This window comes from Parasteatoda tepidariorum, chromosome 12 (genome assembly GCF_982258835.1).
Source record: "Parasteatoda tepidariorum strain Cologne lab strain chromosome 12, Ptep-v5.0, whole genome shotgun sequence".
Classification (NCBI taxonomy): domain Eukaryota; kingdom Metazoa; phylum Arthropoda; class Arachnida; order Araneae; family Theridiidae; genus Parasteatoda; species Parasteatoda tepidariorum.
The window spans coordinates 20,784,276-20,808,840 of record NC_141766.1 but is presented as its reverse complement, the minus strand read 5'-3'; the positions used below and the strand labels follow the sequence as shown (position 1 = coordinate 20,808,840).

The 24,565-nt window shown below is 30.4% G+C and overlaps 1 protein-coding gene and 1 long non-coding RNA gene across 15 annotated transcripts in view; one reads left to right on the top strand and one right to left on the bottom strand.

Moving 5' to 3' along the window:
- The window catches only part of LOC107440518 (uncharacterized), a 197,284-nt gene extending 190,818 nt beyond the window's left edge, over positions 1 to 6,466 (top strand). For all 13 annotated transcript variants that reach the window (XM_087156000.1, XM_087155997.1, XM_087156004.1 and 10 more), the window contains one exon: positions 2,621 to 6,466. In XM_087156000.1, the coding sequence (XP_087012126.1) occupies positions 2,621 to 5,985 (3,365 nt within the window). In that variant the 3' untranslated portion in view covers positions 5,986 to 6,466. The remainder of the gene's footprint in view (positions 1 to 2,620) is intronic.
- Positions 6,467 to 12,009: 5,543 nt separating this feature from the next.
- LOC139427291 (uncharacterized) lies at positions 12,010 to 23,484 on the bottom strand. Of its 2 annotated transcripts, XR_011638409.2 has the most exons (4): positions 22,913 to 23,484; positions 18,763 to 18,831; positions 17,530 to 17,619; positions 12,010 to 12,121 (listed from the first exon to the last, which is right to left on the bottom strand). It is a non-coding gene; the product is annotated as an uncharacterized LOC139427291 (long non-coding RNA). The 2 variants fall into 2 exon arrangements; XR_011638408.2 differs by lacking the exon at positions 22,913 to 23,484 and having other exon boundaries at positions 18,763 to 18,919.
- Positions 23,485 to 24,565: the final 1,081 nt, after the last annotated feature.

Genomic DNA, 24,565 nt, shown 5'->3' with positions numbered 1-24,565 from the left:
TGTAAGATTAAATTCGAGTTAGGAGGGTAAATTTGCCCAGGTTTTATTAGCTCAAAAAAGGATTCCGCACCAATTAATAAACCAACTCTCTGCGGAATGTGAAAATACTCATCAGCTAAGTTAATGTTTTCTAACCCTTCTATACACTTGTTTACTTTCTTTGAGGGTGTGAGATCCGTAATTCTAGGAACAACTAATAAATTTAGATCTGCGTTAAAAGTTCGAGCTTTATTTATTAAAGTAGCATTAACTTGAGACCTAACAGAAATAGTTGAATCATTCAACCCAGACACTACTATGTTTATTTTATTCTTTCTCAATTGTAGGCGATCTGCACATTCTTTACTTATGAAATTAGACATCGATCCCGAATCTAATAAAACACGAACTTCACTCTCATTTCCAAAAGAATCACATAAATAACAAATTGCAGTACTCAAAAGAACTGTTTTGTTTTTATTCCAGACATAACTACTCGTGGCCGAAAAGATATTGGCGCCTGTGTTTTTCTCTTCGCATGCTGCTGATGTAAATTCAGAAGCAAGCGGGGAGAGGGGGGGTTTCCTCTATCAATTTGTTTTTTATTTGATTCTGAATTCATAATGTTCTCCTCTTTTATTTTCGATTTCGCTGAATAATTATGTTCTCGATTAAAATGTAATGAAATATGATGCCTTTTACCACATTTAGCACAAGAATATTTTGATTTGCAAGACATCACTTTATGTTTACCAAGACAATTAAAACACAATTCATTATCTTTAACAAATTGCATTTTCTCAAACACAGATAATTTCTTATAAGTAGAACACATATAAAGGGGGTGATTTTCATCACATAAAATGCACTTCGAACTCTTAAAATCAGACAAAAAGGTTTTAGAAATATTTCTTTCATTATGACCTTTATTATAAGAGCTCTTAGTTAAAGATTTTCCGCGAGATGTCATAAATAAATCTATTTCCTTTCCTAGTTTAATTGGTTCAAACCAGGTGTCCGATTGTTTTACACTTATATAAGTAGCGGTTTCCCTGTCCAATGTTTGGAAGAGTTTATCAGAAATTATTAGCTGATTTAATGTTTTGAAATCTGTCACATTTCTTAATTTTAAATAGTACTCCCAACTAGTTGTTAAACGTGACGCAAACTGAACGTGCGTTTCATTTAACTGTCGCGTGGTTGTTTTGAAATTGTCCAGACAAGATTGAGCAGTTGGCTGAAATTCTCTAAGTACTATTTCTTTCACTTTTTCATAATTATTAAGATCATCATCACTTATATATGTGATAATATTAGACGATCTTTCACCAAGTAGATTAAGAAGAATCTCAGATTTATATTTATCTGGCACACACTTAACTATAAATGCTCGTTCTAACGATGTAAAAAAGAATCCCCAATTTTCGGGTTTACTCGGCACTTTAATGGTCAATGTTCTAATGCTCTTAATCAAAGAATCTAGGGAATTATGAGATTCAATTAGCTCTATATTATTCTCTTTTGGCTCAGAACGAATACGTGCAATTTCTAATTCAGTTTTTGTTCTCTCAAGCTCCTTTGGCTCAGCACGAATACGTGCAATTTCTAGTTCAGTTTTTGCTCAATCGAGCTTTATATTCTCAAACTTTAATTGTTTTGATTCTTCAGACTTGCGCTCTTCTACTATTAAACTTACAAGATCACTAACAGCTTCAGAGTCAGTTTTATATTTTTCACAACTTTTAATTATATCAATTAAGTTTACCACAGTCATATCATCACTAATCTCTAGATCTAGTTCACAGGCAATAAGCCTTAAATCATCTTTTTTACAATTCTTAAACATTGTAAATTAAAGTATTTTATTAAAAAATCAAAACAATCCTACTTTGAATGGGAAAGCACGAATCCACAATTTTCTCGTAACACTGTCCACAATGGTGTTATCTCTTGGAACAAGAAACGAAACTCTTTTCGTTAATTGTTTTAATTTTGCTGATTATTCCTCCTGGTGAGCGGACCACTCATGTCGACGCTCAGGTAAATGTGAACTCGCTCAATAAACAGAAAAAAAGTGGACTGTAATTATGCACAATATTTATTTCTTATTATTTGGAAGAGAGCTTTTTTGTAGCTCGTTACAGCTCTGCTTCCACACACACTCTCTCTCTCTCAGTGTTACAAGTTATACTAGGTGGCGCTACAAATACGTGTGGATACAATAATAGTAAAACTTCGTATTCACTTTAATCAATTCAAAATTAAATTTATCTTAGAGAAGAAAAAAATACTAGTTTTAAACTAAGTAAAAAAATATGTTATAAAATTGATAATGCATAATATTCTTTAGAAGATAAAACAATATTGTGAGGAGAAAGAAGTGCAAAAATAAGAATATGTATGTTAAACCTCTCTAGTTATCTATCACAATCATTCTGTTATTTTATGTAGACATAAAGTTTTATAATACAACTGTATCCTTATAAGTGATACATTCAAAAGGAAATACACTTGTATTAAAAATTATACTTTCATAACTTATTTACCATATTTTAGAGTACTTCTTCTATATCAAATTAGTTTATTGTTTTCAAAATGTTTATACTTTATCAACTTAATAATTTTTTTTTCATTTGCTTAGAGTCTCTTGATCGGACTTTGAATGACTATGACAATGAACTCAGATCTGCTAAAAGTAGCTCGGTTGAAAGCATTCCCAACAAAGCTGGAAAACTGTCTAATTCTCTCACTTCAAAAACTGCTTCAATTAAAGCACGACCAAGCTCACAAAGGGTTTCAGCTGTAGAACTTGAACAGTTCTTTGCTCGCCAAGGCTCAAAAAGACACATACGTAGCTATACTTTAAATAACAAATCACGAACTTCTAACCGTCCACCAAAAGTATATGGTAGTGTAGCTGAAATGAAACGATCAAAAGCTTCTCGATCAAAAATTACTGAAACTGTTATGAAAGTTGTTCACAAGGAGTTTTTCAGTACTCCAGATTTGAAAGCAGTGCAGAATAGTTCATTTTCTAGTAACCAAATTGGTGATAAACGGAGTCTTAGTCAAGAAGATCTTCATAATGTGCAAGGAAGCAGGCATTCCTGGGCTTGCTCACCTAATGGTTACAACAATTATCTTAGTTTATGTGATAGTCAAGACTACAGTTCAAACTATCGTGATGCTTGGAGATCTATTGAAGATATTTATGATAGCACTGTGCCTCTTGAAACAAAAGATGGGAGTTCAGACATTTATGCACAAACTTTGCCATTACCAAAGAGAGATCCTAACTTTAGAGCAAGTTGTCCACCTCCTTCGCACCCACCACCACCGCCACCTATGGGACAGGTAGTGAAAGTGGATGTATCTAAATCCTTAGGTGAATATGCAAATGTAAATATTATGGATGAGGAACCCGATTCCCAAGTAATGTCTAGTTTCCGTCCGGGAGACAGTGCCAAATTATATGCTTCACCTGAAATGGTTGTGAATGTGGGATATAAGTCTGAAACTGTAACTGTGACTAAAGATGTTTCAAAGCCTCATCGTGTTGGAGGAGGATCTAGTCTAAGGTCTCAATCGCTTCCACCAAAAATCCCTGTTAGTAAGTCAGATAAAGGAAGTACTACTTCATCTGAAGCAGAAAATAGTGGTGATTCTGGAGGTTTATATTCAACTTTTAAAAAGACTGGTAGACAAAGAGACTCAATGTCAACAGATAGTGGACATGTCTCTGATAGAGGTACCCCATGGTCTATAAAAGCAAAATCTACCACAACTAGTGCCTATTCTTCAAAATTTGATTTTGAGGATTCTGATGCAGGGAGTCCGCAAAATTATCCTACTGTTAAAACTCCCAGTCATGAGCCTTTTATTCCAGAGCCTGATTATGAAAGTAGTGAGGATGATTTCATTCCAACATCTCTCGACAAAGGGGCAACTCTTTCAACATTCGGAAAAGGAGACACTAATGTCCAAGAAGATAAAGATTCTTTACAAGTTGAGGATATATCTACACACGAAGAAGGGTCAGAAACGTGTGTTCCGCCAAGTCCCCACACAGAAGCCAAACGTGCCATACAAGAGGCAAGAGAGCGTTTGCGTTTCTCTCAAAAACCCATTGACAAAAATGCCACAGTTGTTTTTATAAGTGGAAAAATTACTGAACATAAAGTTGAGAAAAGTGAAATTCAACTACATAGAACTGAAGAGGGTCGATTAACTGGTACTGTTGTTATATCCACAACAAATGAACCTCAAGAACCTGTTTATTTATCTTCCTCAATATTAAAAAATTTTGAAAATGAAAAGGGTGTTGTTCCTCGCTATCCTAGCCGTGATGCTCCCGCATCTGAGTATGCCAAGTTTCGTCAACAGATTTTAAGTGGCATGAATCAGCCAATAACTATTGTCGAATCACAATCTACAGAATTCAATGGTGCTACACAAAGTGAAAGCGTAAAAGATGAATCAGATGCTTTTAAGTTATCTGATTCAGCTGAGAAGAAGAAAGAAATTAAACCAAACATTATTGATGGACTTAAAATAACATTGACAGGGTCTCAAAAGTGTCCTTCAAACAATAAAGAATCTACTTTAATGAAGAAGCCACCTGAAATAAATTATCTTCATCCTAAAGATGCTAGTTCTGAACAGATTTTTGAAAGCAATTCGAGTGATGTCCCATCTGATGCAGATAACCAAAATGAACAGATTGGTGTTTCTAGTTCCACAGATGATGATAGCAAAGCTGAAACTGTTGTTCAGGCGCCAAGTTTTGGAGACAAAAAAGAAGAATCTAGCCCAAGAATTGATATTAAAGCTTCTACCCTAAGAATTGACAATAAAGCTTCTAGCCCAAGAATCGATAATAAAACTTCTAGCCCAAGAATTGATAATAAAACTTCCAGCCAGAGAATTGATAATAAAGCTTCTAGCCCAAGAATTGATCATAAAGCTTCTAAAATCAAATCTCATAGGGAAAATAAGGATCAGTTTTATATGTCTCATCAAAATGAACCGTCAAATGAGAGAAACATGAAAGACAATATTGCTTTAATAGCTAGTGAATTACAAAGGACTCTGGGGAGTTCAGAATACAAAAGCAGGAATATCCGAGAAAAATCTCATCACTCGGAATCGACAAAAAGTGCAATACAAAGTGATAGGAGAAGTGATAGAAGGCCAACATCTCATTCTTCTCCATCAAACAGAATCACATCTGAAAAAAGGCATAAGCCTAGCTCAACTGAAGCCAGTCTTGAAGAAAGTCTAGAGGTTCTGAGATTGCAAGTAAATTCACTTGGTTTATCTTCTATTAATGAAGTTGATGTGTTTACCGAATTAGTTCCTCCACCACCAGAGTTTGCTGCTTCAATGGAGGCAGCAGTTTCAAAAAAAGAATCTTACTCATCTTCAGAAATAGCGATTGCTCCTCCCCCTGAGTTTTCTGACAATTCTCCACGTTCAAGAAATAAAAGCTCCCATCGAGTTTCATCAAATACTCACCAGAGAAGGAATCACCCAATAAGTTGTCATTTAAATACATCCGCAAATGCTGTTGACTTAGCATTTTTAGCTTCTCTGCAAAATAAATCTCCAAACATAATGCAAATGATAAGAGGAGATAGAAAAACCCATGTTAGTAGCAGTAGTGGAAGTGTAAATGTTCATCTACCATGTACAAGTGACCTACGATATTTACAGCCCAATATATCTGATCGATCTGCGTATCGTGACAGTTCAAGTGGTGATGTAACTCGTTTAAAATCTGTACAGAAAGAGTTCCGCTTTAAATTATTGCAAGAATGGACTTCTAATGATATAGCAGACTGGTTAGACAGTTTATTTCTACCTGAATATAAGCAGCGGTTTTCTGAAGCTGGTATTACTGGAGCTAAATTAGCAAATATGGACAGCAATGATCTGATGGGGCTAGGTGTTAAACAAATGGGTCATAGGTTAAATATGGAAAGATCTTTAAAAAGGTATTTAAAATAAATAGGGTATTTAGTATATTCAGAGTAGCTATGACTTTAGCTGAATTCAGCTGTCAAAATCAAACGAATATTAAATAGTTTTGTGATCATTAAAATCTATGTAGTGTTTTTCTCTTAATATTGTTCCAAAAGCTGAAATTTCTTAAATTCATTTTTATATTTCCCTCAAAGCAAAGATCTAGTTGCATGTTTTGGAAATATTTTAACTTAGAGAAGTTTTGTTTGAACTAAATCAGCTTGAACAAATGTAGAGAGTAATAAATACTATATTTATTGAAAGAGTCATATATGAAAGGGCCCTTATTGTACAGTTATTATATATAAAACACATTATTTTGAAAATTGTAATTAAGTGTTATAGTGCATATATTTAGATCATTCACCCTTTTAAAATGATTCATATGTAGATAAAAAAAATATTATTGAATGAATTTCAATGTTGCCAGCTGCATATTTTAATTTGTATAAAGTATTTATTATTCTGTGTTGTTGAATTCTATTCTTTATTTTTCATTGCTCACCAAGTCAATAAATAAAAACATGAGAAATACTGTCACTATTTAATTTATCTAAAAACTAAAATTCACTTTATATATAAATATTCCAATATAAAATGATGCTATACACATGACTTACGTATATGCCTACTGAAATTTCATAAATTGTCAATCATTTAATAGCAGCAATGAAGTGGGGGGGGGCATTTTATTTCAAAGTGAAATAGTAAAAACAACTTCTTGTCATTGCCACCACAATATTACAAAGACTGATTGAATAATAATAGTCAAGTGATACAGTTCAGACTCTGGCTTGGATATCTCTATAAGAAAAGTTTCTTCGTTTTGATATTGATGACTATGTCAAAACATGTGTTTTAAAAATAAATTATGACTTTTTTTTATAGAGATATCTAACTTAAGAGGCTCCTCTAGGTCAGGTTGCCCTCCTGCAGTCCACCAATTGAGTCTTTAAGTTGTAAATGGTGCTAATGCATTTTCCTCCTTCACTCTTGTTAATATATTAACTACTAAATTATCAATTGAGGGTAACTAAGATAGCTTCAAATGATGTCACCTTGAACATTTCTATTATTTTTATTTGTCTATCACCTGTTATTTTGTTAGCAATTCTTTTATTAATAATTATATCAATAAATGGAGTACAAAGTTTAAGAGTTTCCTAAGGGGGAGGGGGGTGATAATTTAATGAATTTCAGGTATCAGCTTTAAACTGTATCTGGAAGTTATTTAAAAAAAAAGAAAAAAACATTTTATACTGAAAACTCATTTGGGCTTTAATACTTACAGCTCACCACACTGCATTCTTTCATCATGGTTGATGTTGTAGTTCATTTACGTCGCACTAGAGCTGCACAATGGGCTATTGGCATCGGTCTGGGAAACATCCCTGAGGATGATCCGAAGACATGCCATCGCAATTTTGATCCTCTGCAGAGGGGATAGCACCCCCGCTCGGTAGCCCAACGACCTGCACGCGAAGTCGAGCACTTTACGGTAGCACAGTTTAACGAGGACCAATACCGCACACCCTCGGTCCCTACGCAGACTGATTCAAGTAGTCACCCACCCACACACTGACCGCAGCCAGTGATGCTTGACTTCGGTGATCTGCTGGGAACCGTGTCTTAACGATCAGTCCACTGCGGGACTCTTTCATCATGGGAATTTAGTTTTTTAGTGTCATTTTAACGAATTTCAAATGACACTTAGCATGTCTGCCTGGGGTAGTATTCTGAGCTCGCAGTCGACCGTCGATTTGAGCTTTTGGAAGCCGCACCAGGGGGCACATTACCTGATATTCTACTTTCTCCGTCCATCGCTCGATTTTTGGTATTCCAAGCAAGTTTTAGTGGATGTTGAGCGCTCTTTTCGGTCGACGCGAAAACCACTGGTATTTTCAGTAGAGTAATGGTGAGCAAATGGAATGCATTGATAATTAATTATTTTACACGGCTAAGTCTTCGAAGGAGACCGATATATCGAAGCAGAGAAAATGTTTTTAGTCTTCATGACGATGTATTTTTAGATTTTTTTCGATTAACGAATAATCTTGTACTGTATATATGCATGAAACTAAGAGTGGACTTAGAAAAAGAAGCACGGCGAGGAAATGTGATTTCAGTAGAAACACAAGTTAAATTTAGTTTATTTTCAATATCATTATTACCTTTTTTTTAACTAATTGAATTTAATTTTTCTTTACTATATGCGAAAAAATAGGTATTTTTGGGGTTGTAATAGTATATTTGATAAACTTAATAGGTAAAATTGTAAATGTTAATTTTTTCTGACTAAAACTTTTGTAGATTTTTTTATTATTTTAATAGATTATCTAAAGTTAAATTGTAATTAATAAATATTGATGATTAATAACCAGAAATTGTCTCAATTTTCTTCGCAAATCTTTTACTCCATTAAAAAAACAAGTGTGTCATTTTTTAATTACTTTTTATAATCTCGAAAAGATACTGCAGATAGAATGTGTTAAATTACGCTTTTAATTTATTTTTTTTAATTAAGAACTTGTAATTTTCATTAGCTTTATATGTAATAAAAAGTAATTTCTTTCATTTCTGAAACAAAGTAGAAAAATTTAACATAGAAGTATTTCCTTTTTTAATCAATATGGAAAAGATATGATTACAAAGTATTTTTGAACTTAAATTTCAAAAAAAAAAAAATAATAAGATTTTACAACCTCACATGCTTATATGAAACTTTTTTCTGAATTCTTTTTAAGAAATTTCAATTTTTTTTAAATTTCAAATAGTTAAATTTGTATTTCTTGTAGATATTGTCTGCATTATTTCCAGTAAAAAAGATAAGTTTTAAGACTAAATTACTTCAACTTCTGATGTGTATTTAAATAGAGCTACTTTACATAACTGTTTATTAGATTCGTAGGTTTTATGTGCATTAAGATTTTTTGCAACTATCCAAAAAAGGCATTTACGTACAATCAACAAAATGAAAAAGTTTTAAACACTTTTGTCAGATTTTAGGTTCAAATCAAATCTACAATGATTCTAATATTACCATAAAAACTGAAAATGGGATATAAACGAATACTTGAGTGAATAATAAAGTATTTTATAACTATGAAACTATACTATAATTCACTATACTTAAAATTTTTGAAAAATCTTTTTTAACATAAAACTAGTATGTAGTACATAAATTGCTTGACAAATTATTAACTAAATATTTCGAATCTCTCAAAGTGATTTTTTTCTTATAGCTAAAATTTTATAAAAGTTTTGTTAAGGAGAGTTCAAAACATTTTCCATATAACAAAGAGGTCCATATAATGAAATGTAATTTATATCTTTTCATCATTTGTTCGGTATTTATCAAATTTCACCCGTATAAGAATAATGAAGCATAAAATAAAAAGCTTACTTAGAAAATAGAATTTAGAATAGAAGAAAATAGAATTTAAACTGCAAATTATACTTTCTTTTATTATCAACACAAATGAAGTGATATAAATACTACCTTCTTAAATATAAAATAAGCCTTCGCTCACCTCTATTAAATCATAATTAATAAAATTCGTAATTTTCAAAAGGCAATGTGAAAACCATCTGTTTAGCAACATAAAGTGATATGTAGCAAAATTGCTGTTAACATTTAAAAATTCCGATATTTGAAAAAAATTTTTCTGGATCTTTTCTACTATCCACATAATATTAAATGCAATTAAAAATTTAGTGTCTTAATCGCTATTGGAATAAACAAACCAAAGATCTGATAGCAACTCAATAACATATACTTATAATAATAGTACATATTAGATTTTTAATTATCAGATTTGTAAATAAAATTTATCTAATAGGTCAATGTATATTATTATCAAAAATAAGAAAAAACATTATCATTTCAGGGATGTATATAAATTTTATTTAATAAATGTAAGCATCAAAAATTAGTGCAAAAAAATAAATCTCAAAAGACAATATTTTATCTCAAATAATAGATACTCAAAATGCCTTTTTCAATAGCTTGTCGCGCGTGAATGTCGTGCATCACATTGCTTCGAGCATTTTTATTGGCTGATAACGCGGAAGAAATTTCACCCCTACTCTTCTCAGAAGATAGACCAGTCCGCAAGTCTCCTCCACTGACCACTGAGTTCAGAATACCGAAATTCAAAACAGTGGACGGTGTGACGTCAGGGGAAGGCGTCACTCGGGGAAGGTCTACTTCGACTCGTCGTTTGTTTGGAATCCCAGCCCTGCTTAGCTTAACAAAATATAGCACAATGTTAAAAAAAAAATCTTGCTACTAATTATTTCTTTTACAATATTTTTACTGTGAATAACTTAATAAGCTAGTATGAATAACTTAATAAAACCCCATACCGTGGAAGAAAATTTTCCTCCCAAATTCTCTTTCACCTTTTCTTTAATTTAAAATTTAAAAAGTGTGGAAAAAGAGATGTCAGACTAACCTAGAGTAAACCACGAAGTTTCAAATACTGAAAAAAAAATTTTAAAATATACAATTGAAAATAAATTATGACATGATAACTTAGAATTACGCGGCGGCGAAGTGCTCTTCTAATAATGTGTCTGTATTTTAATATTTTGAAGTGTTTTTTTCAGCAATTGAAACTTCCTGACTTACTCTAAGTTTGCCTGAACTTACTTTTTCTACACTTTTAATTTTAAATTAGTAATGAAGGAGAAAGAGAATTTGTGACAAAAATTTTCTTCCGCTGTATGGCGTCCTCTTAAATTGCATTCTTCAGATTTGCCAAATCTACTTAATGTAAGTCAATTGATTAGAATTTTTAATTAACTTATGTAATTAAGTCTCTTTTAATGAACTGCTCAATACACAGCTATTTCATTCACCAATATATTCAGTTTATGGAGTAATTCGACGATTTTTTTCAAATTTTACCCTCAAATGTGTACTCCTTGCAAAATCATCACATATAATTTATTTGCTGGAGAGGCTGCAATTTCAAGCTATATAATGCTAATTTTGTGTTACCATTTTCAGTTTTATCGCTATAACTCAAAATGCAAAATAATTTTGCAGAAATTATCGTGAAACTAAAGTATGGGCACCACTTTTTAGCCTATCATAATTTCATTATTATTTAGTGTTGTGTCGTAATAACTTAGGTATGTTTGGCTAAGTTTCAACAATGCAATTTATCAGATGTAAAGCTGATTAGATCAAAAATTGTTCAGCGTGATTAATTTTTCATATCCAGATATTATTATCGTGATCAGAATAATCAATACCATTAATTTTTAACAAAAGGATTCGAAAAATCTGTTACGATGTTTGAGTTTGCAAACACTATTTCTATTAAACAAAATTAAAATATGTTTGAAAGATATACAGCTAATGATTTTATTCATGAGTTAAACCAGTTTTCATTTTGACACAATGTTTGTTCGACAAAAACTGTATTGCTACAAGATCAGTTGCTGTGACTCCCAATACCTGGGAAAAAAGGTGTATATGTAATTTTGGAGTGATTAATTTTTCATACCCAGATATAATAATCATGATCAGAATAATATATCTATAGCATTAATTTTTATTAAAGATTCCAAAAAGCTATAACAATGTTTGATTTCGCAAACACATTTTCTGTGTTTTGCTAAATAAATGCAAATTTAAAAAAGTTTGAAACAAAAATAAAATATGTTTGAAAGATATGTAGCTAATGATTTTATTCGTGTTTTAAACCAGTTTTCGCTTTGACACAATGTTTGTTCGACAAAAACTGTGTTGCTATTACAAGATAAGTTGCTGTGACTCCCAATACCTGGGGAAAAAAGGTGTATTTGTAATTTTGGAGTGATTAATTTTTCATATCCAGATATAATAATCGTGATCAGAATAATATATCTATAGCATTAATTTTTATCAAAGATTCGAAAAATCTATAACAATGTTCGATTTCGCAAACACATTATCTGTGTTTTGCTAAATAAATATAAATTTAAAAAAGTTTGAAACAAAAATAAAATATGTTTGAAAGATATGTAGCTAATGATTTTATTCGTGTTTTAAACCAGTTTTCGTTTTGACACAATGTTTGTTCGACAAAAACTGTGTTGCTATTACAAGATAAGTTGCTGTGACTCCCAATACCTACAAACATAAAAAAAAGAACAAAAGGCATATATAAGTAATTTTGGTTTTAAGACAATACAAGAATTTTATGTGTTAATAACAATTACATATGCAACCATTTCATGATATATATACAGTTTGAAATCAGTAGAAATGTAAATTAATGAGATAAAATTGAAAAAAGTCTTACATAGTTAAATCATGTTGGCAAAGTTTTACATGAGTGACAATCATTTACTGAATTTATGAGGATGGAATGTGTTCCTTTTTTTATTCATGAGAAATATATATATAAAAAAAATGCATTCCCTTGAAATTTTTTGAATAATAATTATAAAAACATACATTTTTACCACCTAATATGCACATATAAAAGTAATTTTTGTAAGTTCTAAAATTCGATTTGTCATCTTTTAAGGCAGTATTTTCCAAACTTATGCAATTTATCAATATGACAATTGTGTACCTTTTCTAAATTTTTCATAACGCTGTATACCACTAATAAGAAAATGAACGTATTTTTTACTATAAAAAAATTGCACAAAAGTTAAAAATCACAACTGGCTGTTGATGCCACTATTAACTGTTAACTCTGCAAAAAATAACCTATAGAAAAATCGTAAATTTTCATGGCTAGCTTTATTTTTAAATAAAATTTTTGAACTTTTCGTTTGTTGCAAGATATTTCGCATAAGAACGCGTACCCCCGCTAAACTGTTCCTGTACCCCTGGGGGTATGCGTACCACCCTTTGGGAAACACTGTCTTAAGGTGGTCTTAAAGTCCTATACCTGTAATGCTAAAAATCGCCAAACAGTTTCACAGATTAAATAGCGTACTAAGCAGGGCCGGATTAAGCGTACGTAGGGCCCTAGGCCATTCAAATTTTTGGGGCCCTTAGATTAAATTTTTTTCTCGTACGTATTTTATTTATTCAAATATGAATGCATTTATAGATCTTTTCATTTAAGAAATCATATTTCAAATAATAATAAATTAAATTTTACATTATTTTAATAAATTAGAACTAAAAAATAATCATAACATTTTGAAAAATCATTGTTTTTCTTAATTTTTTTCAAAAAATCCAAAGGGGGCCCTAGGCTATGGCCTAATGGATAATCCGGCCCTGATACTAAGGGTCAAGTAATTTTTCACGACTTGTTAGCCATAACCTAAAATGATAATTTTTGGAAAATTAAATTTTGAATTTTAATTTAAAAGCATAGAAAGGTTTTGTGCATTTGATTTTGTAGTTCTGTTTCTGGAAATCAGATGGCGCTACTATGCCACAAAAAGTATGTGTTTACTGATTGCGAGAACAATTTGCGAAAGAAAGCATAAGATACATATTTATATTCTCAATAATTGTAGATTCTTTTTGTTTTAGCTATTAATACAGATTGTTATCTTTATTCCAAAAGCAGTTCTAAAATATTCTAATCAATATTTAATTTGTGAAACTGTTCGGAAGAATAGTCACTACGTTATAATTTTACCTACATCGAAAAACAGAATATTTCATTTTTTTCGTTGTTTACGAACGCGCATGAAAAAGAGTTATTCAGGATTTAGCGACTAGCATCGGCAGTTTTAATGTTTACATTGATAGCGCCTAATTTCCACTTATATTTGTTTCTGTACATTTCCCAAATTCAAAATAAACGTGAAAGGTGAAACAAATAAAAATCGTTGCAAATCTAGAAGCGAAGGTGTTAAAGCATCGTATTTCTAATGTTAAAAGTGTTGAAACTTGATGAGATTCCTGGCAAATGTCTCAAAAGAATATTATCAGCTAGTTGGTTTTACTAATATTTATACTCACATTACCGAAATATTTCTATCAAAATCGTTATATTTTCTAAACGAATAAGAGCTCAATATTTTATTTCTTTCTCAAAAATCGAAACTTTAAAAATTGTATTTAATGTGGGTACATTCACAAAAAATCAATTTCAATCTTGCATGAATTGGAAATTATTATTATCAACTAAAATCATTGATCCCTGTGAATTAATAACCTATTATTAATAAATAATTTTTTATTAAAAAATATAGCGATTAAAGTGCTAAATTCACTTTTTGTGTATAAGTGTTGATAGCACCTTCATCTGAATTTCTCAAAAGAATTTTAAAACTTGAAAGCAATTTTTTTTTTCAAAATCATCAACTAGAATTTTGAATAACATATAATTTAAATAAACAATATAGCATTATTTCTTAGGATTTTATTTATTCAAAAAGCAGTATTGTGATGGCACTTTTTTCAACTGAGAAACACTAAAATTTACATATTTTATAAATATGATCTTTCTTTTTTTTCTGAAAATAGCATGTTGAACTGTTACATTTCTTTTTAACTGCATTGAATTTTAACTAGACAACAATTTTATTAGTGAATATTCTATACCCAAATAATGAATGAAAATAATGAATATTCTTGACCCAATTTTTAGAAAAAATACAACTCCTAACCACACAACAGTAAAGAAATTGACTAATTTGTGGTGCAAAGTAAATTGAATAAATTCTTGTTATAAAATAGTGCTTGGGGAAAAAAGTGCCTACTGTCTAGACCGTTTACATGTGGAGAGGGAGTGTTAAGTGTAGACGGAAGCAACTATTTAAATACTTTTTTTTCAAGACAAAATACAATTTAAAAAATGTGCAACGACAAAAAAAAACTGCAGAGGCGTAGCAAGAGTTTGCAAGCCCGGAGACAAATTCTGTTTACCTCCCTTAATTATGTCAGACTTCAAACTTTCCGAACAATTTTAAGTTATAGAAAATTCGCCGCATTTGATATTGGATGTACAGTACGCAAAATTAAAATCGGGCCAGCCGTAATAGTTTTTTAGCTAATGGTTCTAGGGCTCGATCGAGGGGTTGACCTCATGCTAATTAATTATTGCAGACGATGTTTTAAGTTACGAAATCTGACATAAAAGCGTACTTTTACATAAAATGTAAGGGGTAATCGCAACCTGGGAAATATAGTCCCAAGTTCTGTCAGGAGTGCGGTCCACCCCTTTTAACGAGAACTTTTTAAGATAACTGCGAAAAATTTTCCCCACAATTATAAAATTCGTTAATCCAAAAATTATTCCAAGCAAATAAAAAATTTTAATAATCATTTATTATTTTATTTATTAACTGCCAAACAAAATTTTTGAATTGTAGGGTGTAGAATTTTATAACATCATTTTAAAGAATGTACTTTTACATTGCAAAATTTGAGCAAAATCGGTCGAATAGTTTCTGAAAAATCGAAATTTGAGGAGGTCGTATTTTTTAAATTCCATGCATTTCTCAGATACTAACAGACTGATTTTGCTTAAATTTTGTATTTTGCCATGTAAAATTGCATTCTTTAAAATGATATTAAAAATTGCATACTTGGCGCTTTAAAAAATATTTTTCACTATTTTTAAATAAAATAATATATATTTACAAAAAAAATTTTTTTTGCAAGGAATTATCTTTGGATAAAAAAATTTTATAATTGTGTGCAAAAATCAAAACATATTAAGTTTTTTTTTATCTTTTTTTTTTTTTTTTTTTTTTTTGCGTTTTGTACATTGATTAATATTTAGCAAACTTTAAATGGTGCTTTTTTAGAAAAAAAGAGAAAAAAAAAAAAAAAAAAGACTACATACCGTAAACCTTGTCGAGTCTACCCATCCAGGGGCGAGTCTACCCATTTTAGTTTTATTTAATTTTCACTATTTTAAATTGAAAATAAATTTTTTTTTACCGACGGAGGACTTAGTTCAGACTCGCTGTAGTAGTTTGATCCGTTTTTATTTATTTGGTGTCTTTTTAACCGACCTGTTCAAACGTCTTTTGAGAGATTTGTATTGAAAATCAGCAAACTTTTAGTTGGTGCTCCGTAAGTATATTATTATTATTACTATTTTCACTTTGGTTAAGTGATAAACTTATCTAAGACTAAGATTACATTAATTTTATATGAAAAAAAAAACAAAAAGAATGTAAGTTTTGCTGTTGTAAACAAAAAGCCAGAATTCGCGGGGCGAGTCAACCCATTCGTATTTAGTTTTAATAAAGCATAATAATATAATTTAGAACTTTGTTTATATTAAAATTAAGTCATTTTAAATGATTTTGAGTATATTATTTAAATTCTGCATTGATAAATTTATCATTAATAAGAAAATTTATAGGTTAAATATAAATGTAAATATAAAATATGTTTATTTTACCTATTTTTTCAATTTTTATATTACAAAATTAACTTTTTTTACTTAATGCAAGTTAAATAAATTATTATTTATTATTACAGATGGTTCGAAATTATATTCGCAAAACAAATGGATTTAAATGTTACAAAAAAATGCCACCTGAGATGGAAAAAGCTATCCAAAAGATAAAAGCCAAACAAATAACAATTCAAGAAGTAAATTTATATCAATTTTAATTTATTTTTATCAACAATAATCAGAAAAAAATGTTATTTTATAATGTTAATGATTATAAAAACAAAACTGTGATCAAAATGAGATAATCGATCAAATACTCAATTTGTGTTATTTTATGAATGAAAAAAATGGAATATATAATAAAGTTATAATTTTAATTCATAAATATCCTATATAGTAACTAAAATAACAATTTAATAATAAAATTTGATTATTTACAATGTTAACATTCATTTTAGTAGAATGGGTGGACTCGCCCCATACGAGAGATTTGTCAGCAGTTCTATAAAAATATACAGTAACAGCGTAACTGTTAATATTTTCTAAAATCGATTTCACAGCTTTAAAGAGGGATAAATAGCGATTCTGAAACACCAATTAAAAGCCTTTTTTCTTTAATATTTACAAAAGTTCGACCACTTGAAAGTTGACAAACTGAAAAAATGGGTAGACTCGCCCCGGTTTACGGTAACACAATTTCATTCATTTTCTTTCGATTTAGATAAAAATTCAACGGTGTGTTTTAAGTTAATGTAGTCTTCGTTACAGGAAGGATGTTTTTGATCGCGTTTACAGTTTCTAATTAATTGAATAATAAGCACATATTCTAAAGGCATTTTTTATTTATTACATCGACATTTTATTAAAAATAATTAAAAAATATACAACGAAATCAATAGTAATAAACTTTGTTAAATTTTCAGATAAATTAGATAAAAAATTGAAAATATTATGGGGTTTGAACTTAACAAATGAGACGGATAGTATTTCAAATAGAAAAACATTTTGTTCTAGAATTCATTTATTATGCTTCTCTAGTTTTGAGCCAGGGGAATCTGCCGACTCTTGCTGTTCTTTAGCTATGTCACTGTTATATGAACATTATTTGTTACACTGTTATATGAACATTATTTGTTACACTGTTATATTTACATTAACACTGTTATATTTACATTATTATAACTCAAAATTACGTAACATAAATTACCGCAGTTAGTAGCACTCTGGTAAAAGTCAAGAACCGACAAGCAGTGAGAGTAACAGGCGTTGTTGCTTCTTTACTCAGAATCAGATCTATCTAAAATTATCAATTGAAAGCATGATTAAAATTATCCCTTAAAAAATAATCTATTGAAAAAATATTAATTGAAAGCATGATTGAAATTATACTTTAAGAAAAATTATTAAAAAATAATAATTGAAAGCATGATTGAAATTATACTTTAAAAAAAATTATCTATTAAAAAATATTAATTGAAAGCATGATTGAAATTATACTTTTAAAAAAATTATCTATTAAAAAATTTTAAATCAAAGCATGATTGAAATTATACTTTAAAAAAAATTATTTATTGAAAAAATATTAATTGAAAGCATGATTGAAATTTTCTTAAATTCCGATTTACCTAAAAGTTTCACTATTTATACAGAGAAATACAATTTCTGTTGCATGTAAGGATTTTTTAAAAAATGTTTTTAACGAAATATCAAAATACAGAATGAAAAGTGTTAAATAAAATTTATTATGAAAGTATATATTATAGCGTTACGATTTACAATCAAATTAGTTTTGCTAACTGTTTCGCTTTTAATTACTGTACGTCCTATCTGTAGTTGACAGTATATAAGACATGGTTCCCAGTAAATTACCAAACTCAAGCGTCACTGGCTGCAGTCAGTGAGAGGTTGGGTCATCAGCCTACGAAATGACCTAGGGTGCGCGGTATCGTTACTCGTTTACTGTTTTATCATAAAGTGCAGACTTCAAAAGCGAGGGAGCCATCTCCTCTGTAGAGGATCAAAATTATAATGTCTTTTCTTCTGATCATTAGGAATGTTTCCCAGACCGTCGCCAATAGCCCATTGTGCAGCGCTAGTGCGACGTAAATAAAGTACTTCAATATTGTACATTCATCCATCACCAAAATTTTTTTAACGGCATTTATTTTAATATTATTTTTAATGTTGTTATTGCAAGAAATTTGAAAACAATTTGTAAACCTTTTTTGAATTAGTTCATATCCTCTTCAGCTTTGTAAGTTAAATAATGCAGGGTCTTTATAGAGGATTCTTAAATTTTAGAGATGTGTACAATACTTTACAAAGTAAGAAATACTGTAGGGTAAAAATTATATTTCTCACATAATTTTTATTAAAACATCATAAAAGTATTTATGGCACAGTAAACAAGATAAAGTAAATAAATTAAGATTCATGTTACCTGAAATTTCAGTTGAATTGGAATCCTTTTTTGAGGAATCATTGAAATTGTTTTCGATAATGAATTCACCTAAGTAAGAATCATTTATAGTAATTGAAACGTTATTCAAAGTAACAAATTAGATTCAAGGAAAATTAACGAAAAAATAATTATACATATTTTCGTATTATGACGAAAGTAATAAGACAAAAGGCGTTGGTTAATATTGAAATAAGCAATAATGTTGACATGCGTTTCACAAATTTGTTAGTAATCACATGAATATGAGCGAAATAATATGTAACTTACTATGAGGATAGAAATATATGCAACTTATTTTTTCAATAAACGCTTCTCCTATAAAAGCCAAGATGGGAATTCTAATAAAAGTTGCCAGCAACAAAATAATTGGGTGCATTTAAGATGCAAAATGATTAAAGAAATCATCATTGTTATTTCGTATAACAACGAAAAAGATTGGACAATAGTCGTTACTTGATATAATCAATAATGGTGATATGTTATTTTCAAATTCGTTAGTAATCCACATGAGTATGAGCGAAATAATATGTAATTACTAATTACTAGGATGAGAGAAATACGTGTAACGTACTCTTACAATAATTGCTTCTTCAACAAAAGCCAGGATAGCAATTCTAATAAAAGTTGCCGGCAACAAAACAAGTGGGTGCATTTAAGATGAAAGTGATTAAAGAAACCATCATTGTTATTTCGTATTATAACGAAAGTTATAAGACAAAAAATATTGATTGATACTGAAACAAGCACTGATGGTGATGTATTAACAAATTCTGTCTTAATCACATGAGTATAAGGGAAATAATAAATAACTTATGAATCTGAGAGAAATATGTTACTTTTTTAATTATCTCTTCTCCAATAAAATCCAAGATGGCAATTCTAATAACTGTTGCTAGAAACAAAATAATTGGGTGCATTTAAGTTTCAAAGTGATAAAAGAAACTGTCATTGTTATTTCGTATTATAACGAAAGTGATTAGACAAAAGACGTTGCTTAATAATGATATAATCAATGATGGTGATAAGTTTTTAACAAATTCGTTAGTAATCCACATGAGTATGAGCGAGATAATATGTAACTTAATAGGATGAGAGAAATAATATGTAACTTACTAGGATGAGAGAAGTAATATGTAACTTACTAGTAAGAGAGAAATATATGTTACTTACTTTTTCAATAATTTCTTCTCCAATAAAAGCCAGGGTGGAAATTCTAATAAGAATTACCAGCAGCAAAAAAATTGGATATATATAACAGACAAAAGAACTAAAGAAGCCATCAATGCCATTTCGTATTATACCAAAAGATGTAAGACAAAATAAAATTGGGCTTGTTGATATTGAAATAAGTAATAAAGGTGACATGCATTTAACAAATTCGTTCGTAATCACATGAGTACGAGCGAAATTAGTAACCCATTGTTTCAGAATTTCATTTTCAGAATTTTCGTTGCTGCAAGTAAGATTACGAAACTCTTCTAATCGGGTTTGAAATATTTTAGTTATATATTTAGAATAACAAAACATCCAGTGCTCAACAAAAAGACTAGTTGCCACTGCTGTTAGAAAAAAGACAATTTGAAAACATAGCGATAATATCCAATACTTGCTGTAGCTTAATTCTAGTGTAAGCTGAGTAACCCATAAATTACAGTACGCTAAATGAAAATTTTCACGCAGGTGTTCCTTTGTTATAGCACATGAACTAGCGTAGCTCAATATTGGTAAAAGTAACACAAAAAAAATGTAAATAAATCTAGATATTTTAATAGATCGAGATGATTTTATTTTTAAATCAAGCGAAATTTTTTCTAGCTCCATACAAAGCTCAGAAAATTTGATTCTTAAATATAGAATCGATACTTGAAAAAGTATTGCTTGTAAAAACATTAGTTGTGGAATTAAAAACCACGCTATAGCAGCCAAATAAGAATAATTTACTGAATCATATTTAATAAAGCTAACGAAAGTAAATAAGAGAATTCCAATTTGGCAAATTAGAATTGTTATTGAATATAACAACCAAAACACTGATGTCCGAAAATATATTCGTATACTTTTAGATCCATCAGAATAAAAGCTGAAAGGAAAAGAACCAAATAATCGAAGAATATAATGCAGAGAAGTAAGTTGCCTTGAAATCAGTGCTGTATTGGTTTTAAATAATTTTTCAGATTTAATATGAAAGCCATATCCAGAAAGTGTTGGCGTCACTTTCTTTCTTTCAAACATTTTAATATTATCAATGATGAATGTTCGAAATTGAAAAATAGTTCTCAAACAATTTTAGTACGAGCAGAACTTTACCAAATCTAAATGGTGCACACAATTGTTAAAAGAATAATTCCTAAAATCAGCGGGAAAAAAATGGAGCTAAGATTGATAGGAATATAATAAAAATGTCGTTTTATTTTCTCAAAATAATGATATTTTTACTAGCGTTATATCATCTAAAATAACGTGACTATTCACATTTTAAAACAAGAAATTGAAACTCATCACGATTTATTTAACATTTGTTTTTGTTTAAGCATCAGTATTAGAGTATTTTTACGATGGTTTTGTTTACATAAAAATTGCAATGTATAACATTATTGTATTGTATTATTTATTTATAAATGTTTTGAATACACAGACCATTGAGTTAGAGTTTATTAAACATGCCATGCGTGAAAATAAAATATCATCGATACATTGTTAAATCCGAGTCACTTCACTAAAAGCAAATAAACACTAAAATGTTTACTTTAGAGCAAATAACCGAACGAAAAAAAAGCGAAAACGAGGATTGATTCATATTTGTGTTTATTGATTGTCTTAAACAAATAGAGAGAACACGTTTTTTTTTTCTTCTTTAAAGGACATTATTCGTTATTATTCCTATTTGTTTTCACAGTATGTTTGAAAAAATAATATTGTTAAATCTATCATAAAGTGCATAGTCATGTTATAAAATATGACAGAAAAAAACTTACAAATTCCTTGAGCTACAAGAGTGTAACTGTTAGAAATTTTGAAGCATGTAGAAACATAACATCATTCAACTTTAATATGGTGCTAAGTTGAACCACATTATCGTACTTCTTAAATATGATTAGACAATACTATAGTGTCCCATAAGGGGCTGATCATAGGACAGGGCTTCCGAGTAGATCTCGTAAGTCAAGTATCCCTGGCAGTGGTCAGTGAGCGGGTGGGTGACCATTTTGATACGCTTGCGAAGGGACTGAGAGTGCACGGTATCGGATCTCGTTGAACTGTTCTACCGTAAAGTGTTCGACTTTGCACGCAAGTCGGCGGACTACCAGAGAGAGGAGTTATCCCCTCTGCAGAGGAACAAAATTGTGATGGCATGTCTCTTCGAATCATCTCTCCCAGTTTCCCACACCGCCACCAATAGCCCATTATGCAGCTCCAGGGTGACGTAAATATAGTACTAAGCACTTCTCGATACTAGAGTTAAACTTGAATAAAAATGTTGTTCATTTTAAGATTTTATTAAGCTTGGATCAAATTTCAACTATATTTGGTTCAAAGTAAAAAGATTACGGTACATGCTGAATCGATTAATTTGGAAATGAAGATCTCGATAAGATAGTGAATTGAACCATTTTTGGAATTTTTTTTCTACAATATTTGGTTAAATTATAATGTTATCGTAAGTTGAAGAAAAAAAATGGGTTTTTTTTTCTAGATTTATTTAATACAAAATCATAACTTAAAAATCTTTTACAGTTCTTTTTTTTTATTTCTGTTTATATTTAGAGGATTGCGAAGACTATAATTTTTTAAACTTATATTTTTCTTATGGCGATAATAGAATATAAAAATAAGTGCAATTTCAGAAACTTATATCAGATGGCTGAATTTGGAATAGAAGATCTAAAACTAAAATGACTTAGACGTTACTTATTTTACCTTTTTTTTAATTCCATAAATTCTGGAGAGCAAGTGGCAATATATATAATGCTGCATGGGATAAAAGCTTGCAATCATGCATCTTTAAAATATTTCATTAAAAAAAAAACTTAAACTAATGTATGAAGTAGACTTTATTTAATGCGCATAACTAGAATATTTTCAGAATTTATTATAGTATTTTTGAAAAAAAAAAGGCAAGCATACATACATATGTCTAAGTTCTTCTGTTCTTCATGTCTCCTTTGGTTAACAACCAGTTGTTAACCAAGAGTCCAACAGCTTGGTCAGCATTGCATACCGGCCACCTCTACTTGTTAAAGACTTTCTGCCACCCATTAATCTGAAACTTTGTAGATACCAAGGCGCCATAGACTGTGTAGACATACATTGTTTACATTTATACAATTAATGTAGTTTAAGGATTTTCAAAAAGGAATATTCTAGTAAATTCTTGCAATAAAGCTACCAATAAGCTTCCTATCTCTTTTAGTTCCTCAAATGCACTCATAAATATGTATAGGGGTGATCCAGAACACTACCCTTAATTTATATTTTTAGAATCCTAGCGAAAAATAACGTAATCAAAATTAACCCAGTTGGTCGAAAATAAATATTTAAACAAGGAAAAAAATGAAAACGTCATTGAAATCCAAAGAATAACTACTAAGAAAGGCGGGATTGAAATAATATTTTGAATGCCATAGAAAACGAGGATGAGTTTAAAGGAGATTATCAATAATACTACCAAGCTTCACCAGTTAATAAAACTAATTTTGATATTTTCTTTCTGCTTTCAACGGATTTCAATATCGTTTTTGTTTCTTCGTCGTTTAAATAGAATGGTTTTGTGCAACTTTTGCTTAACGTTATCCATAACGCTAACCTTATTTTCTGCTCTGCAGATCATGTTAAAGTAAATTGAAACGCTTTGCATAAATTTTTCTAATACTAGTTCGGCACAGAACACAGTGCGGACGCCAAATAACCTTTGTGGTAGATGGATCCCTAGCAACAATTTTACCATTGCCCCAGTAGGATTCAAAATTGGTTCAATATAAGCCCTATAAGAACGTGCAACGAGGGACCAATATTGAGATGTCTAGATTTTTAACATTGGTCCTAGAATGGCCTATATAGAGCCTACATTGCCCAATATAGAACGTATATTGGCTAAATAATGGATGTAAAATATCGGGTGATTCCGACAATTCTATAAAGTACCGATATGGGTTGTAAAATGGCTGTAAAATATCAGGCGAATCGGAAAATTCTATGTTGGCCAATATCGGAAAAATAACGGCTCTTTGAGCAATTATTGAGCAAAGATTCATGAATATTGCCCCAATGAGGGCCCAAGTTATTTTGCTGCTAGGGATCAGGGGATCGAATCCCCTTGCCGCCAGGCTAACTTCTCTTTTTTCTGAGTTGGGTTCAAACTTACAAGGCTATGAAGCTGAACATTGATAGTCGTAAATTCAAAATTGAGTCTTCTGTTCAAATGTAATAAAAGGGTCGGATTTTAAAAACATAATATTAGTAATATTAATTGCATAACCAAGGAAATGAATTGGCTGTGCAAGGGTCATCTTAAATTACCAGATGAGACGACGCAATGGGACAGACCAGGGAATCAGTTGCGTGGATTGTCTTTGTTTTGGCTGGCATCAAAAGCACATCTGTCATCTTTGAGTTCGTCCATAAATCATTTATACGTTGTTTTGGATTGTGAAATAATGTCAGCTGATACCATTTCGAACAGATATTGTAATAACTAATCTCGCCACCCCCTGAGGTGACCCGGGTTCGATTCCGGTAATGGCTGGGATTGGAATTCCGCACCCGGCTCGCACCGACCACAGTG